Below are 19,313 nucleotides of genomic sequence, written 5' to 3'. Positions count from 1 at the left end.
CAAATCCTTTGATTGTATTTGAAGGTTTTTTATTTTTTTCTCAAATTCATTTTTTTTAGTTTGATTATCATTAGTCAAATAAGAATTATGATTCCTTATTTCAAATCCTTTGATTGTATTGAAGGTTTTTTATTTTTTCTCAAATTCATTTATCTTGAGGAATGATCAAGTCATATAAAATCAAAATGTCGCAAATTAATCATTCCAAAAGATTGAATTGTTGTATTAATGGATTTTTGTATTATTCAAATACTTAGTGCTAATTTATGAATTATTCAAAGAATTACTAACTATAATCAATCATGATAATTTGACTACCCCACCAATATCCTAAAGGAATTGAGTATCTCGAGGCATACAAACTACAATTCTCAAACTTGTCACATCAAGATAATGGACTAACAAACATTTTGGTGTGTTTCATGGCAGTATTTGGAACATCATCTTACCCCATATAATGGACACGTGGTACACATGCATGAGGCAATCTACCTAACTGTCACATGGATGTTTGGCACGAGTCTACCGACGTAAGTATAACTCTTCCTCTTCAACTTCTCCAACACAATTTCCTTTGGTCGTTGGGGTTCTTTGCTTGTTTTTGAAGAAAGCGATTTTTTTAAAAATCGATTCCTCAAAGATTTTCGATTGACGAGAAAGCCTCTTTCTCTTTATGCTTTCTTCTTCTTTGAAGTTTGAATTTGAATACCAGATCCTTCACCTTCTTCTACAGATCTCTCTCTCTCTGTTGGCTTTAGATTTTAAATTTGTTTGTGAATCAAACCAATCAGACGGCAGATCTTGGCGATTTCTTTCTCCTTCTTTATAAAGGTAAGATCTTCTTCACGTTCATTTTGTTAATCTTTTAAATATTAGCATCAAACATATGGGTGATATAAGAGAGGGCTGTTTTAGACATTAAATTACAATACAAATCCCTAGGATTATACTGATCTCTAGAAGCTTTGTTTTCCTCATATCAACCGACGTTTGGCGCTACGTGTCAAGCCAAAAGTGCCACGTAGAGCATGTTTAGTTGAAGTAGTTGAACGAATCAAAAGAAAACTGATATCGTGGCAATGTATTATTTATGTAGATTTCATTAGATATTTTCTACTTTGAGTAAGAGACAAGAATGTTTGCGATGTTAACTTTGACAGGAGTCCAACTCTTGGCCGTGCAGGTGTCCCTTAGTTTTCGTTTTTTATTTTTTTATTTTAATATTTCGATAATGTATAAAAAAATTAAAATATTATTATTATTATTAGATATTTAGATCCAAGTAATAAAAAAATATAACAATCAATGAAATAATATTTTTTCTTTCGTTATCAAAATTTAAAAAATAATGCTCTCTTTGACTGCCGCCCCAATACCTCTTTTTCATGGTGAATAAAATATATATATATTTTTTGTCTTTCATTAATGTTGGGGGTGACATTCGATTTATTGAGATTCTCACATCTCTGATGTGGATGTGTATAAATAATCGTATATATATTTTTTTATTTGTATCTTGAGAAAATGAATCTACGGTTATGTGCACACCCACGTTTGAAATGTGAGAATCACAGTAAATCCCAATGCCACCTGGCACCGACTATTTTATCTTTTCTTATTTTAATATTAATATTAATATTACATTGGAAGTGCCCAATCTCTTTCAAAGTAAGACTAGTCCCTCTTGATAAGATGCATCGAAGCACTCAAGTTGGGTTGATTTGATCAAACTCGATCCAATCTGTTCAAGTGAAGGCGGGTTTGAGAATCTTAACTCAAGTCCATTCTAGGCTAGTCAACTACGTACCCAAACTCCAACCAAAGTTGCATTTGGTCCGGTTGGGTTATGTTTTAACATAATACATTGATACATTAGAGTTGGCCCATGCATTGTCTAGGGGTTAAAGGGGAATAAAAGAAGTAAGGTAATGAAATTTGGCGGCATTAATAGAAAAGGGGTAATAGAGGAAAAACAATAATATTGGTAATATATACTTAGAAGGGTTTCTGGGACACACGTTAAGGTGCATTAAATACATATTAGAAATGAGCTTTTGAGAGTATTTTTAGTAGGAAAATGAAGTTTGGAGGTGTATTTAATACATCTTAGCGCATGCCCTAAGACACATGTAATAAAACACTTCTTAAAAGGGAGATAAAAGAAGAAAGATAATAAAATTAAAAGTTATCTAGAGATTCAAGTGACAATTAAATCCCAATCTCTTTTTATGTAGGGGATAAAAAGTGAGGTGGAGTCAATCGTTATGTTTTATTTTATAAATTAGAGTTTGCTCGTGCCTACATGCACAAGTCATCCTCTTTAGGATTAAGGGTGTAGGAGAGAAAAGTCAATATATATTTAAAAAGGTATTATTAAAAATGACTGATAGAGGAAAGATAATAAAGTTAGTGGTTTATTCTAGAAAATGATATAGGAAAAAGGAAATAAGATGAGAAATAATAAACGTAAAAATTGTCATTTAAACCCCTCTTTATATAATGGATAAAATGAGTGGGATCCACCGTTGTGTATTATTATACAGATATTTAGTCTGGGGATACCCAAGAGGTAGGTTGGTGTAAGAGTTCGACCAGTCCGTATTGAATGTCATTTAATGCATATAATGAGGTCAATAGACCTAATACATTCTCAATTTCATATTTGATAGGCAAAACCATAAAAATAATTGGAACATTTTTAATAAAGAAATATAGTTAAAAGAAGAATACAAACCAAATTGCGAGGAATCAGTCAAATTTTTTGATGAAGATATCATAGACCTAGGTTCAATTCCCTCCAGCAACAGGTTATTGATCTCATTAAAATAGGCTAATCAATAAAAAAAAATTAAAAATCAAATTAGGAAGAATGAAAGTTAATCGACTCCTTTATTCAATGAGTTTTTTACTATTGTCAGCTCGAATTAACTCAAATAACCATTTACTTTGAACAAACTATTAACATACCCTTAGGAATATTTCGAAAGCTAACACAATTAGTCAAAAATAAATAAATTAAATTACATTATTTAATTGTGTAATCCTAATCAAAAGAACTAGTTACTTACAACTTAATTGGATCTTTGGATAAAATCCATAAACCAAGTCTTTGGCTTATTATTACTATTATTATTATTATTATTATCAAATTTTTTTTGTGTGAGTGAATGTTTCTCACCCAATAGTCGAGTCATGAGAAATCAACACCATATTAATTCCTCCTTGGAATTTTCAAATGTATCACACTACAATAAAAAAAATCATGATTGAAAGTATAAACATATAACACAAAGTTAGAGAAGTGTAGTTCTATAAAATTATCAGGTCCCCAAATTTGAAATAAATCTCTCTTATTCGAGAAAATTCTAAATTTTCTTATATTCGTTCCTGATTTTGTATTTCTTAATCTTACCACTCATTTATCTCAACGTTTTCATCTCTATTATATTGTAAAGGTGATTTCCAACCGATTCATTTACACCTTGAAATTAATCTTTGGCTTGGTAGACCAAACTTTTCTCCTACTTGCTTGACGTATCTTCTCTAGGGCACCAATATGTTACTTACCAAAGAGTCCCCCCCACCCCCTTCTTTGCTTTGATTTGAGAATTTTCTTATATCACATTTCTTTCCGATATCACAAAGGTTTCAGTGGTCTTTCCTTATCTACTTCCGATCTCTCTTGAGAACTTGAGTTTGTATGTCATTTTTGTTGTGAAGCCCCCTAAACCTAAACCTAGACGGGATTAGTTCCCGCCTAGAATTTCGTCCAAGTCTGGTTAAATCCATGATGACACTTGTTCTACTTGTGACTTTTGCCTTTGTCCTACCGCGGCCTTTATCAAATGGGAAGATATGTACGGTCTAGATGATAGTTCATATTTTACCCTATACAATATTCATTCAACGAACCGGTTTTTCTTACTAATCTATCATTCAAAAACCATAGAAGTGTGATTTTCCTTTATTTTGACGTGTGTATCAAGTGTTTCTTCATGTAATTTACACTACAATTTTATGGGTCACATCCTCAATAATTTTCCATCTTTATATGTAATTAAAATTAAATAATGGAAATAATCTTTATGTAATAATAATAATAATAATAATAATAATAATACTTTCCCGTGAAGTTTTTTTCATAGAATTATGATAAAAAAGGGCTTGGACCCATGGCTTAGGCGGTTGACAAAGTATAACCCAATTTTGAGATTGGATTCAAGTCTAGCTTGCCCATGAAAAAAAAATTGTGGATTTTGGGGTGTGTTTTATCAAATTGATTCGCTAAACCTACATGGCTATGCTCTACAATAAAACCCTTGGATCACTGATGTGGGTGCAAGCTTCATAGTTCATTGTGAAGAGTAGCTGACTAGAGGTGTCAATGGGTCAGATCCTATGAAAATTAGAATCATAGCCACTATGGTTTTTTTTTTTTTTTTTTTTAAGTTTTAAAAGAAGTGGAACTGGAGCCCGGGACCACGGAACAATAAAAAGTCATAGATGCCCGTCGATTTCGGTTCTCAAGAATTGAATGAAAACAAAATATTTCAACAAAAAAAAAAGATTATTTCTAAAAATAACATATTATTTGCAAAGTATCAATTTAATAATAATTTGTTTCACAATCAATTTGGTTCCATATTAAGACTAGGCTGTCATCAGTTCCAATAAAAAGGGAATCAAAACCAAGGTTTTCGATTTTTGTTCCAGGTAAATAGGTACCAATTGACAGCCCTAGCGCAGAGAAGGCGTATGTGGTGATGCTCCACAAAGTTCCATCTAAATTCTTGTGCATGGGACATGCATGCAATCTAAAGAATTTGGAAAATAGGTCTCATCACTACATTCTAGATTATATATGTTAAAAAATAATCAACCCCAATTACCAAGGTGACACTATTTATTTTATAAAATATATCATTTTAATTTATTTTTACAGTTATTTTATTTTATTTATATTTAAAATATATAATTCACTAATTGCAACTTTTTCTTTTGTTAGAAAAAATACTTATGGTGAAGAATATTACACATGCCTATAAATAATCATACGAGTGGGTTCCATATTCACGCGTTAGGTCCCCATTACCTTTTATTCTAATAAATCCTTGTCGTGGTCGACGTATGAGATTGTGAAAGAAGGGATCCAATACAAGAGAGCGAAACTTCCTCAAAGAAATTTAGGTATCACTCACATTGCTTTATTCTTGTATTCCATTTACTTGATCATTATTCTTATGTGGTATTTATGCCGAATCTACCATGCATCAAGGTCTACATTTATCACATAGATCGTAATCGTGTTCGTCGACATTTTAAGAAATTAGATTGATTGCTTTATTTTTTCCCAAAAGAATTAGGCCACCTAACTTGTACATGTTTAGGACCAACATTGCATGTGCATGCATGTGAAATTTCACATTTTGTTACCAATTAAATATTATAGATCTAGCAACTATAGTAAAAATAGAAGCCATGAGAGAGATTTTAAAAATGTTTTTTTCTTTTTTCCATTTAACTACATTAAAGAAATAGAAAAGAAAAAGAGACTTAATAATGACTCCGACTTGAGTCAATTTGATTATATTCTCCTTACCATCAAGAAAAGTTAGAATATTTTTCATATCAAATTAAAGTCACATAGGTATGAATGTATATCGACTTTCGGTAAAAAATGAACACTTTTTTTTACGCTATTAAATGCTTCGACGTGGATAAAGTTTGATATCTTGAAAGAAAGATTATTCTGATTTTGTACTAAAAATATTCCTTCAACATTAGTTAAAAAAAAAAAACTAAATAGTGGATTTCCTTTGGAGTGGAAATGGAGGGTAGGCTTGTCAATGGAAGGAATTAGCTGACCTCATAACGATGAGTCCATATGAAGGACATGGATTCTAATAGGGACTCAATCTGATTGGACAACTTATTTTTTTATCAAAACATGTGTTTAAAAAAATATAAATTAACGGCATATGTTTATATTTATTTAGATATAAACGATGCTTATTATAAATTATAGAATAATGATTTTCTGACCCCCCCCCCTCCGACATATGCCCCATCACAAAATCATAGTTCATTTGTGTTGGGATATCCAAAATTATAAATCTTTTTCTTGTGTATCTCAAGGCAAATGATTTACGGGTCTATGATGGGGGCAAGGGGAGCATATATGTCACAAAGGGGGGGGGGGGGGGTTATCACGACTCTAAGTTATAAATACTTTTATCAAATCAAAATGGGTTTGATTAGGAACAATAAAGAATATTAATTTTTTTGATCAAATCGTAGGTTAACAACACACATATTAAGTCTGTACTTAATATGATGAAACATATAGGATTGCGTCTAAATTTTTGTTATATCTATTAAGTATATTTTAACTTATAATTTTCAAAAAGAATACTTTAAAATTAAATTAATTGTATTAAAAATAAAAATTCCATAAGAACAATATTTGAGATGTTTCCCAAATAATTATTAGTGATACATAGATATCGAAAGTGTTACAAGTGTCGACAAAGCCATAACATTTATATATAAATGAGTCTATGTGATAATTTTGTCAACACCTATAATATATAATGAATACATATAATTATGTATCCCAAATAAAATTTTATAATTTTAACACATCACATCAGGAGAGTAGGACAATAAGGGAGAGTCAGAAAATCTCTATTTATTTTTTTTAGGAATTTTGCACATCCCTCGTACTCACGACTCTTATTGTGGAATTTTTTCATGAAAGTTTTATTTTTTTCCACAAATTTTTTATTTTTATAATTTATTTCTTCTTTAATTTTTTTTTTTTCTAAATTATATATTATATATTTATTATGCAGCCGACGGTTCAACTTCAACGGTTATAACCGTTCTCTTTGGCCCTTAGTTTTCTTCTTATTTAAAGAAAAAATAAGTTTTGGCGTGACGCCCTTTTAAACCTACTCTTGACTGTTTCCAAGGGATACGAAAAAAAAAAAAAAAAAATTATAATCTCAAAAGAAATGCACTCTATGTTACTTTTTACGCCGATCGTACGTCTGACTTTAAACGTCAAACTTCATTTGAGATAGTTTAAGGGCATTATTGGTATTTTGAACCATTAAAGTCATATTCATGATTAAATAAAATGTTTTCTTTCAAAATGGGTTCCTTCCGCGAAGTTTCGTTAAAAGACTGTCGAAGGTAGAAGAAGCTAAGAACAAGGAACTTTCGCGCGAAAGAGGGACGAAGGAAGAAATTTCTCGGAGCAGCAGATGAGCAGAAGAGCGATCGTCTTGCAAAATCACTATTCATTCTTGCAAAACCGCTCATAAATACCATCAAAAGTTACAAACAAATCCTCAAGGTGAGGCAAATCGAACAAAAAGTGCGATTATATTAATTTCTAAAACACAAACCCTAGTTTTACTTTTTCCCCCCCCCCTCTTTTTGGTATATAAGAACCACAAATGCCAACAACATTGTCTGTAGAACCATCTTTGGACCCAAAATACTATACTGTTTAATTCTGACTCCGCTATATTCGTGGAGGTAAAGTCGAGAGTCTTACAGATTTAATTGGCGGTGTCATCTCTCCTGCGAACAGCCATGAACAATTTGGGAGGAAACTCTCCTCACTACCGTCTGCACAAGAATGATTTGGAGGCTGGAAGTAGTAGGGACAAGGATCATGTAGATGATGATGATGAATCTTGTGCGGATCCATTCTATATTACTTCAACTAAGAATGCTTCGATTGAGCGACTCAAACGATGGAGGGTAAGTTTTTAATGGTTTGTCGATGCCAGTAGCTTTTATATCTTTTGTACAATTCAATATTGTTTGTAATGAGAACTTGATTTTATTTGGATTTGATTGTGTTTTAGATTGATTTGTGGTGATAATTATTGACAATGTGACACACTTTGGTGGTGGAAAATTGGCCGTTTGTTTAGTGTCATTGGTATTGTATACACATTTGCCAAAACAGAAATGATAAAATCATCAAGCGACAATTCCTTTCCTTTAAAAATGTGATTGTTCCTCTCCCTCAAATGGACCAAGCCTCAAACACTGAAAGCAGCCCACCACCCCAAATAGAAGAAGGAAGTGATCCCAATCATTCCTAGTCACCGAACAATGGAAAAGGATGTGATCTGCTGTTTCCCCATCACTTTTGCAAAAAACAACAGACGTTTGGCGATATGAAACCCCTCACTGATTGATCCAAGGTTGGATGTCTCCCAAGAGCAGCTAACTCCAGATAAACTCAGAAACCTTGGAGGGAACCTTTCTTTCCCAAACCATACAATGAAGAAATGAGCCAGGACCAATCCGCAAACCTGCACGATAAAGATAACACACTGAAAAACGCCCGTCCCTTGCTCCATTCAAAAGTAAGCAGTCCTCAACCTGGCCATCCAATGGAGAAGCTTCAATACTCGATAAAAGGCTACAGAGAGCTCCCAATTCCCAATCATTGAAGCTCTTTCGAAAACCCAATCCCAGGACACAACATCACCTTCCCTGATCAAGTAAGAAGATACAACTTGATCTTCTTTCAAAGAGATCCCTTATAGCTTTGGAAACTGATCTCTAAGAGGGTCACCATTAGGTCACCAATCCTCCTAGAATTGAACTCTATTCCCGTTCCCAACTTTGAACTTCACCTTCTTACGAAACAAAGGAAATTTTCTCAAGATACCCTTCCAAACGTCACATCCAAAGCTACCTCTAGCCTTGTCACTTTCCGAGCCAAAGTTCTTAACACCATACTTTGCTGCAATAACCTTTTCCCAAAGGCCATCCTCTTCCACTCCAAATCTCCACAACCATTTTCCTAGCAATGCTGAATTCATTAATAAAAACCGTCTAATTCTCAAATTGTCACACCCCAAAATCCTAACATGTATCCCCATGGTTAAGTGTTAGAATCTCGAGATGTGAGATATTTTCCATATAGTTATGAACACATAATTCAATAATTTCAGACAATGATACCATATATTTCAGCAAAAGCATAGCTAAATACAATAAAAATAATAATTTTATCTCACAAATCCCTTTATTTGTATATAATAGAAAGAAATATTGGCACATACTGCCAAAAATATACTAACTTGTCCTTTCAACATAAACCAATCTAGTCTATCTATTGACTCTCACAACATACAAACTTATCGATCTTGAAACTGCAACGATCCTAAATCTGATCATTGATCACTGGAACTTCTTAAAATTGAGATGATTAGAAGGGTGAGGAACAAAGGAGTTACCCAATAGGAAACATATATTTTTAAATCATAGTTCTAACAGATTAACCACTCAAATTCATTTGAAAATGATATAGGTTTATTAAAACATAAATCTATCTAAAAGATCTTAATAATTGTGGAATAAAATTTACCGATCAAAAAAAGATAATTGTGGAATAAAACAAAAGAAAACACCGTCTTAAGTTTGATATATCAAACATATAACATATACCTATAATATAACATACAATGACAAAATACTATAATAGAGAGTTGAGAGTCATGAATGATGTGAACATCTCAGTCAAGATTATTGCTGTCAAATGTGGTCACATATTTGCATATACGATCGCCTATGCTAATTTCAAAGTGAAAATTGCATATGCTACAATCGTATATCCCAAATTATGCTATCTGCTAATATGCGATAGCATATGTGATGATGGAGCTGATTTGATACATTGGGATGGCACGAGGGACGGGGTTTATTTGGTTAGGTCCATGTACGCTATGAAGCTTCCCTCTTCCAATATCGCTTTCCCAACCTCGTTTGTTTGGGGTGTGAAAGTTCCCTCCAAAGTTTCTGTCTTTGTGTGGCAAGCTTCGTTGGAGAGAGTCACTACATTGGATCAGTTAATCAAGAGAGGTTTTCAAACCTCGAATGGTTATTCGATTAGCTTAAGGGAGGGTGAGATGGCAAATCATATGCTCATCCATTGTGAAATTGCTCATGAGGTTTGGGCCTATTTACTTGGCCTCTTTGGTTTAAGGGGGTGCTTCCCGAGATCGATTAAGGAGCTTTTTGAAATGTGGGATTCATGGGGTCATTCATTCAAAGGTGCAAAATGAATCCTTTGGAGTCTTACACCTTTCGCCATTTGTTGGGGTATATGGAAGGAGAAAAATAGATGTATTTTTGAAGGGAAAGTGCTTTTGATTCTTTTGTCCGTTTTGAGTTTCTTGTTCTTTTGAAGCAAATTGTACAAAGTCTTTAAAGGAATCTTCTTTGAGGATTTTGTTGTTAGGTGGGATATGGTTTGTAATTTAGAAGAATCCTAGTGTTTCTAGCTTCGTTTTTGATGAGTTTGTATTTCAGGGCCATCTTGTCCCATTTTTTAACAAAATTTTAACATATCAAAAAAATATTTTTCTGCATTTTTTTTTTCAATTTTTTTTATTGCAGAATATGCTACCGCATATGCGAACAACATGTGTTGGTCGAACATGGTAGCATATGCGATTTAACAACATTAGTCAAAATACGATTGATCTAGTATTTCACTAGTGTGGAACCCACCGTTAGTTCCTGATTCTATGGCCAACCTTTGCTATACTTGGGTGATTGATTTCCCAACTTAGGTTGTCCATTGATCAAGACCTTAAGAAACGGACCAATTAAGTGGGCCATTCTTTCCTGATTACTTTAGACTATGAATGCTCATTGACTAGTCATCTTCTATGGCAATCTGGCGTGCATGCGATTCGCAATAAAACTCTTATCATTTATGCAACTATCCTTACATCTTGTTCTTTATTGAAGATCAATTTTTTTTTTTCTAGATTCTTATTATGATGTTATGTTCTTTTTCATTCCATATTATATAAAAAATTAGATATCGCAACTATTATCCTAGAATAACGTATTGCTCCGGAAGTGACACAAGTTATTTTATAGTCATTTCAACCTTTTTAATAGATCATTAAAATAATATAGAAGTAAAACTTATCTTTTTTTCGAAATATAAGACCTTGTTTTTTCTAGAACATTAAACTTCCCTCTTTTTCAAAACATGCCACGAAAAATAACGACCAGGTACGTGAGCTGAATAACCAACCTATATCTCAACATAAGTACACCCTTTTTCTTTATCTTTCTTTCCCTTTCTTACACGGCAATCAACTGAAACATTTTCTCTTTTTCCCTTTTCGTATCTTACACGATCCTCGGATCGAATCATGTCTCATATATCTCTCTTTCGTGACTTACATGGCATATGCTGAAGCATCTCACTACTAGGTATTCACTCCACATACACACTCAGCTAAGAATCACGTTCTCAATAACATCAAACAAGTTTTAACATCTCCAATGTGAAAAGAACTAGAATTTCATTTAAAAACCAATTTTTTCCCATGAGTCCAAAACTTTAAATTTCCTTTACAAAATTAATAAAACTATTTTTGAAATCATAGTGAAATTCTCAAACGTCAAATGTCAAATTTTTCATAAAATAATTCTCCTACCTAGTTAATTGAAATCATAGAAAAACTTATTTCAATTTTCAATATTTTTCATTTTAAAATTCTTCCAAGTATTCCTTCATTTTTTTCCACAACAATACTTCTACTTCTAAACTAAATGGTTAATCAACACAGGTTTCTGATTAATCATAAACTATGCTCGATTACCTCAAAACCATACTCTACTGTTCCAATTAGTTTAATAATAAGAAACATTATTGGTTTTTATTCAAAATCAATTTTAAAAGAAACATTTTTACAATTAAAACATTTTACTGGATTGTTTTGGTGTAATCAACAAAATCTCCTATAACATAAATACAATAGCGATATATCTAAATTCTAATATAACATGCATGAATTTTGGCAAAATACTTACTTTGAACATAAATTTCAAAATAACTCATTTATTTTGAAACAAAAATATTTTTAAAACAAATCTTTGATTACAATTAAGAAATTGGAAGTTCCCTACCTCATTGGATTCAATTCCTAGCTTCCGAACTCGACATCCTGAATCTCATTCAACTAGTCCTAGCTTTTTATTCACTTTCTAATGAGATCAAAATCTAAATCAAATGTCAAAGAACAAACAACTTTTAGATTTGGCATCTCTCAGGAGGTATAACAAAGAATAAATATGAATAAACTCTTTATAGACATATATTCTTCTAAAACATCTTATTTTATTGTTTCAACTAACTTAATCCATCAAATAAGGTTCACACAAGAAAATACTATATTTCGTGACAGTTCTAGACCTACTAACAATGCCTGATAGATTCTAAAACTCTCCCATTACAACTTTGATTAATCAACCAATTTCCTCGAGATACGTTATAAAATTTCAGGGCATTACAATCTCCCCCCTAATAAAAATTTTGTTCTCAAAAGTTAAGACTGCATTTCACTCTTCAAATAATCTTCACAATTACATCTAAGACATATTTTCACATATCTAACTCTTGTTCGATATCATGATGTCTCCACAAAAATTTATCCCATTAGAACATTATGATCAAGATCTTATCCATCGATGTATATTGTAAATCAAATATCTCATAGATCAATTCTAAAGAATGATCTACGTTGGCCCTTCTTCATGTGATACATTTTTTTTTTAACTACATGGTCTCCCAATTTTAATAATAATTTTACTTTCAGATTACACATCTTCTATTTTCTGCAAATTCCTCGATAGCACACAAAGAAACTTGATCTTTTTCATTTGAATTCCCAAATTGATACAAATATTTGATTCAATATTACTCAGCAGAAATGTCCTAGGTATCTTCTTAACCAATAAGCTAGAATTCTATACGGCGAAAAGCTCAGTATAAATTTTTTTAATTAATCATTGCATCTAATACCTAACTTTCCTTCATCCATTGAAGCCATACATAAGTTGCAATATATCCCATATCCAATCATAAAACATCTTCATTCATGGATTGTCCTTGAATTTTCTTCAATAAGATTACTCTACCAGAATATCAATTATCTTAGGCACGACTGTTTCTATAAAAATGGTATATCCCTTCTTTCATATGCTACAATTAATCTCAACACCATTTAATATTTTAAGCATCCCATTGATTTTAATTATGCTTGTTGCTTATCAAAAAAAAATTATGCTTGTTGCTGAAAACTATGTATGATAATTCAATTTTATGTTGGACTGTTTTTTGTTTTCTCAACCTATCTTTCTCTTTTTCCCCATCCCCACCAGGTTCTCATCCTCACTTCTTACAATTACCTCCACCAATTGAAGACACTCTCTTTCCCTCTATTCACGATTAAACTTTTCATATTGAGTCTATGACAATTTAAGGAATTGGGAAAGACTAATCTAATTATGATTCTCCATTGAAATCTCTGACCTCTACCTATCATCATCATCATCATCGTTGTGGATGCAAATATTCATTTCCTTTCGATTGGATAGGTGCCACGTTGAGGTAATCATAAATCCTAGATCCAACTACGAAAAGAAACATGTTCCAACTAGCTTAGTTGGTAAAGTATATGGGTGATAATACCATAAACCTGGGTTGAAGTCCCACCAGCACCATGTTAACGATCTCAAGAGTTAAAATGAGAATCTTGGAAACGTTTTACGAAGGTGAAATACTAAGAAGTCTAATTAAGGAATTAGATAGGATAGAAGTGTACGTGAAGTGAGCTCGAACTTGTGCTCGTTCTACCACTGACTCTAGCTTTAGAGGACTTAGGTACTTCACTGTGTGGAGATTGAGGCAGTAATGTAAACCGGGACCTTGACAATTCGTGGCCATACTCTCTAGGTGTGTGTAGAAAGTCTCCCTCACAATTGTCATCATCAAGCCTTATACCAAAAAAATTGGGTTGGCTGAATGAATCCTGTTGCTCCATTTTATTCCTCTCATTTCTTCCTATAAAAAATCTGATCTCCAGTGTAACTCATTTGTCAACTCTATCGTACCCACAAGGCATAAATTGTTCAAAATAACGCGTTGTCTTGGCTGGGATGCCTCACTCCAAGAAGGTAGTGTGATGGTCCATAGGTTGAAACTTGATATATATGTTTTGAAACTTGGTATTCTATAATGTGTATTTTACATTACAAGAAATAAAAAACATATTTTCAGCTTAACTTGTTGGTAGTTTATAGTATATGCCCTATTCATATTATAAGAATGTACAATAGTTTATGAATGGTAATTCCTTATCGTCATGGCTTTTTTCCGATATTTTTTTAAGGTTGGCTTTATGAGTTCTTTTCCACCATTTCACTGTTTTTGTCGCCACATCTTGTTTTATTGCTTGGTTCTTTAAATCTTTTCTCTTCCCATTGATGCATGTCCTTTTCGTCTTCTTCTCATACCTCCAAATCTATGTATTCATATATGTTTTATGTTTTCTTGTATCAAACGACACAATATTGGAATCTTTGTTATTGGGAGATGCTTTGTTATAAATGTCTCATGAGACCACTATTTTTCTGTTTAGTTGAAAGAAATGTTTGACTTTAATATACTAACTGGGTTTGTTTTTTTAGCAAGCGGCTCTTGTGTTAAATGCTTCTCGTCGGTTTCGATACACTTTGGACCTGAAAAAGCAACTAGAAAAAGAGGAAATAAGAAGGAAGATCAGAACACATGCCCAAGTCATAAGAGTAATGTTGTTTATACGATCAGATGTTACTTCTACGTAGTTTTAGGCCATCTCATCTATTTTCTAATCCATCATCTCTTGTCGTATTAGGCAGCACTTCTTTTCAAAGCGGCTGGGGAACGAGATAGTGGTACTTCACTCGCTTAAAATTGTTGTGCTAACTTCACTATTGACTAGTTTTGACAAATTGAAGCATCCTGTTCTTTGCATGATTGAATCTGGAATGAAATGTTCTTTTATGCTATGCAGTTACAATGCTATTCATTTGGGTGTTATCTTTGATGTCTTCGCTTTTGCAACAATTTTTATTGTCTTGTAATAGGAATATGATATTAGAAGACATTTAATAGAGGAAAGTTGCTAGGCATATTTGTGTTGTCGTCTTATTATGGTAATATACTTGTTTATATTTTTATGTCTATTACAGTCACAATTATAGTTGTTGCTTTCCAAACAGCTATTTAAGGTACTAGTTTAATACTTTAATTTATGTAAGGGTTTGGATTTTTTTTGGATAATCGTATTACAATGTAAAACATGTTTAAGCACTAAAAATGCATTGTCAATGCTGTTTCAATGAGCATTTTGAATGAAAAACATCATTTAAAAGTGGCCCAGACTTAAATCATCTTGGTTTTTTTACCAACACGTTAAGGCTTCCTCTTGTACTCTTGGGAAAACGTATAAAATAAAAATTGATCCAAGCAACATTTTCAAAATTACTGTGTTTTCCATTAACTATCGCTCTGATTAACACGCTTGGGAGGAAAATGAATGCAAACAAGCCCTTGTATTACTTATTTGACAATGGCTATACATTCTTGTCCCGATTCATGCCTGTTGCATCTTATGATCAGGTACTTAAACTATTATTATTATTATTTTCTTATTGCAGTCTTTTATAGATGTTGTATCCTCATATTTTCGTAGTGTTGTTTTTTCCAGGTTGTTTCTATATATTTGTGTTGATATATGCCTATTTCATCTAAGTGATAGGTCCTCCAAGAGTTCCGTCGTCATCCAGTGGTGGTTATGGAATTGGACAAGAGGAGCTTGCTTCAGTAACTAGGGATCATGACTTAGTTAATCTTGAACATCTTGGGGGGGCAAGTCTATCTACATATAATATTTTACCTGGATTTATTTCTACATCTTTCTCTATGGTTACGTTTCATAATGCACTCACCATTCTCCTACATCAGGTTCAAGGGCTTGCAGATTTGCTAAAAACAAATTTAGATAAGGGAATTACTGGAGATGATGCAGATTTACTTAGTCGGAGGAAAGCATTTGGATCAAACACATACCCTAGAAAGCAAGGAAGGAGCTTTTGGGTATTTTTGGCATATTATTCAACTTCAAAATGTCATCTTTTATTTGGTACTATGTTCAAGTAGGTAACTTGTGATACTAAGCATTAGTTTGTTCATTTTCCTTATGCCCTGCAGATGTTCTTATGGGAATCTTGGCAAGACTTAACCCTTATCATATTGATTGTAGCTGCGGCAGCTTCTTTGGCACTAGGAATAAAGACTGAGGTGAGCTTGACCATAATATAGTTGGTCATTTGTAGTACTGATTTAACATTTAGGATTTTTTTTTTTTGTTGAGCAATGTTGCTGTAATTCCTCCTCGAGTTTTGTGCCGTTGAATCTTGTTGTTCAGTTGGGTGGGTACATTTTGTGACCTAGAGCAACTCTTTTCTGGATAATAAGGTGTAGGTTACACAGCTCTAGATAATGGTGAAATCAGATTCATGTTGCATATCTCAAATCGTTTGGGTCATGCATAGATGGAGATGATGAAGCTACCCTTTCTTGACAAAATTATCAATTTATTGATTTTTGCAGTCCTTACTTCAAAACAATATAGCAATGACTAATGGATTGGAAACTATCTTAAATATTTTATAACATATGTCCTTATGTTTATATGTTTAAACAATGGAGTTAAGCTTTAGGGGAATTTAGTAAGTGAAGACACCATCTGACAGTTATTTCATTGGTCATCACGGCCTTTGTCTTCTTCCAAAAATCATCTTTATTGTTTGTTATATTGAATTAGTTATTATGACAATTTGTGTTAGAATCATAGTTTCAAATTTTGTTCCATCCTGGACTGTTTTGTCCCAGACAATCCAGTTTTGGCTGAGACTTGAACAGAAGATTGACCCTGAAACATTGAATGTTTTGTTGTGTCTCTGGTTGTCTTTGAATGTTTCGGTCGAGACGGTTATTCTCTTGACTGCAGCATTGCCTTTAGATGAGATTTTAACCTTTGATTAGAACACATGTAGAATTCATCAAGCCCTTGGATTGTTAGGTCTTTAATATGTAAGAGCTGTAGTTAAATACAATGGTAAAGAGGAAATTTTTTTACTTGAGACAAAGTGGAAAGGTGTAAAAGAATGATGGCTACAAAGTCTGAATCTCAGGAAAATTAGAAATACAAATGATTATGATACAATACTAGATAGAGATTTGAAGGTTAAAATTTTAGGAATTAGGAGAATAGCTGATTAACCTCAAAGCTTTGGACAGTATTGAAGTTACTAAAGATGTGTATACTGGAGTTATAATTAGTGCTAGAAAATCGGTGGTGAGATGAGAGTGTTTCTAGTCACAATAGTTTTACTACTGGGATCAGCCCCATGTCTGTATCTGTTGAACTAGTCCTGGATGGATTTATTGCTCTTATTCAAGGAGGGTCTGTTGGTTTATGTTATATGCAAATGAAGTTGTGTCGGTTGATAAAACGGGAGAGGGAGCGATACCTTAAAAACTATGGGTTTAAAGATAAAATATGACCAATACAGAACAAATGTGATGCAACTTAACTGAGGGCACCCCAAGAGATGCGATACTAGTTAAGATTGTGATATGTACCTATATTGTATGATGGAGTAGTTTAGCATGGAATCATTATTATGGAGTAGTTGTGTTTAAGTAGGAAAGGTGGCGAAGTGGTGTTATGTATGTGGAATGTGGGTAGAGATTTCTATTTTGTATCAAGTTACGAGTTGTAGTGGGTAGTGTATCTATTTAATTCTCCTAAATTGTTTGAAAACTTATCCAGAGAAAATATTAATAGAATCTTATTAGAGAAAATATCTGTAGAATCTATCAATTAAAAAATAAAATAAAATATTAGTAGAATTTTATTGGTGAAGTTGTGGTAGGTGGATAAAGTGGATGGGTGGGCACTATTTGCAAAGTTTTTTACAGTAAAAATTTTCCAATATAATTTTTGTTGACAAAATCAGTAATGGAATTGTTAGGAGCAAGGAAAATAATTAGTGGTACAATAGCAGATTAGTACATTGTAACATAAACTATGGATGCAACTTGGTACTACCATCAATATGATATCGTGTCGATACACGTAACTTGGCATATTCAAGTAGCTGGATACCAAAGGGTCAAATGCCTAATTTTTTTCTTTCTTTTTTCCCTCTCTTTTTTAATAGGCAAGGCTGTGTCTTTCGTATTACCAATAGTAGAGTTTACCAAGTACCTTGACTTTTATGTATGGTTTGGGAGTTATCATCAATCTTCAACATATTGGATCTTTCTGTGTCTTTGTGCTTGGGTGGTGGCTATATATGTGACTTTGAAGCTAAATGAGTTATGGTATCCATTTAGTTTTTTACATTTACGATTCATATACGTTTATAGTATTTCACTTTCAAGGGAATATGAATTGCTTGGGAAAATGAAATCCACCATTTTTTTCCACCTAGGAAATGGCAAAAAGAGAGTTGGTTTGGAGGTGGGAAAATCATTTTCTTGGGGCGGTGGGAAAACATTCTCTCCTAAGGTGGAAAATCTCTTTGGGTAGTAGACTGAATTCCAGGGAAAATGTGTAATCATAGACCTGAAAATCTCATGGTTGAAAATAAGAAAACAGTAAAAAGTATTTTATTACTAAGCCCTAATTAGGTTTTAAGGTGATTACATGGTCTAATAAGTGAAAAGACTAAAAAAGATAAAAGATCTGTAAAGCTAATAAAATAAGAGTTATTCAACACTCCCCCTCAAGTTGGTGCGTGGATGTTGGCAACGCCCAACTTGGACAAGACACCTTCAAAGGCAGCTTTGCTAACACTTTTAGTAAGAATATCAGCAAGTTGTTGAGATGTATGAACAAAGGGAGTACAAATCTGCCTCGAAACAATCTTCTCTCTGATGAAATGTCGATCAACTTCAGTATGCTTCGTTTTGTTATGCTGAACCGGATTTGCCACTATGTTAATAGCTGACTTATTATCACAATATAGTGAAAAATGGGCTGTCACTGGAAGACACAAATTAGTTAGTAAGGTCTTGAGACACAACAACTCACACACTCCAAGTGCCATAGTTCGGTATTCTGACTCAGCACTAGACCGAGAAATCACATCCTGCTTCTTACTATGCCAAGTTACCAAGTTACCATCAACCTTAGTACAATACCTAGAAGTGGACTGTTTATTAGTCACTAAACCAGCATCATCTGCATCTATCCATTTCTCAATGCGAAGATGACCATGATTACTGAACAAAATACCTCGACCAGGACATCCCTTAAGATATCTAAGAATATGATAGACAACAGTAAGATGAGATGTTCGAGACGAGTGCATAAATTGACTTACAACACTAATAACATAGGCAATGTCAGGACGAGTCATAGACA

The 19,313-nt window shown here is 33.0% G+C and overlaps 1 protein-coding gene across 6 annotated transcripts in view; it reads left to right on the top strand.

Moving 5' to 3' along the window:
* Positions 1-563: 563 nt before the first annotated feature.
* The window catches only part of LOC147392987 (calcium-transporting ATPase 10, plasma membrane-type-like), a 53,821-nt gene continuing 35,071 nt past the window's right edge, over positions 564-19,313 (top strand). Inside the window, exons 1-7 of one of the 6 annotated variants that reach the window (XM_086455944.1) lie at positions 564-831; positions 7,598-7,770; positions 14,524-14,640; positions 14,730-14,769; positions 15,630-15,745; positions 15,842-15,973; positions 16,088-16,177. In XM_086455944.1, coding sequence (XP_086312070.1) covers positions 7,600-7,770; positions 14,524-14,640; positions 14,730-14,769; positions 15,630-15,745; positions 15,842-15,973; positions 16,088-16,177 — 666 coding nt within the window. In that variant the 5' untranslated portion in view covers positions 564-831; positions 7,598-7,599. Of the gene's footprint in view, positions 832-5,005; positions 5,188-7,172; positions 7,358-7,548; positions 7,771-14,523; positions 14,641-14,729; positions 14,770-15,629; positions 15,746-15,841; positions 15,974-16,087; positions 16,178-19,313 lie in introns of those variants that run through there. The other 5 variants (XM_086455943.1, XM_086455945.1, XM_086455939.1 and 2 more) reach the window with 5 other exon arrangements.

The sequence above is a fragment of the Akebia trifoliata genome, chromosome 10 (assembly GCF_017979445.1).
Source record: "Akebia trifoliata isolate Shusen 1 chromosome 10, ASM1797944v1, whole genome shotgun sequence".
Taxonomy (NCBI): domain Eukaryota; kingdom Viridiplantae; phylum Streptophyta; class Magnoliopsida; order Ranunculales; family Lardizabalaceae; genus Akebia; species Akebia trifoliata.
The sequence above is the reverse complement of the archived record's forward strand: the minus strand, read 5'-3'. Positions and strand labels throughout refer to the sequence as shown.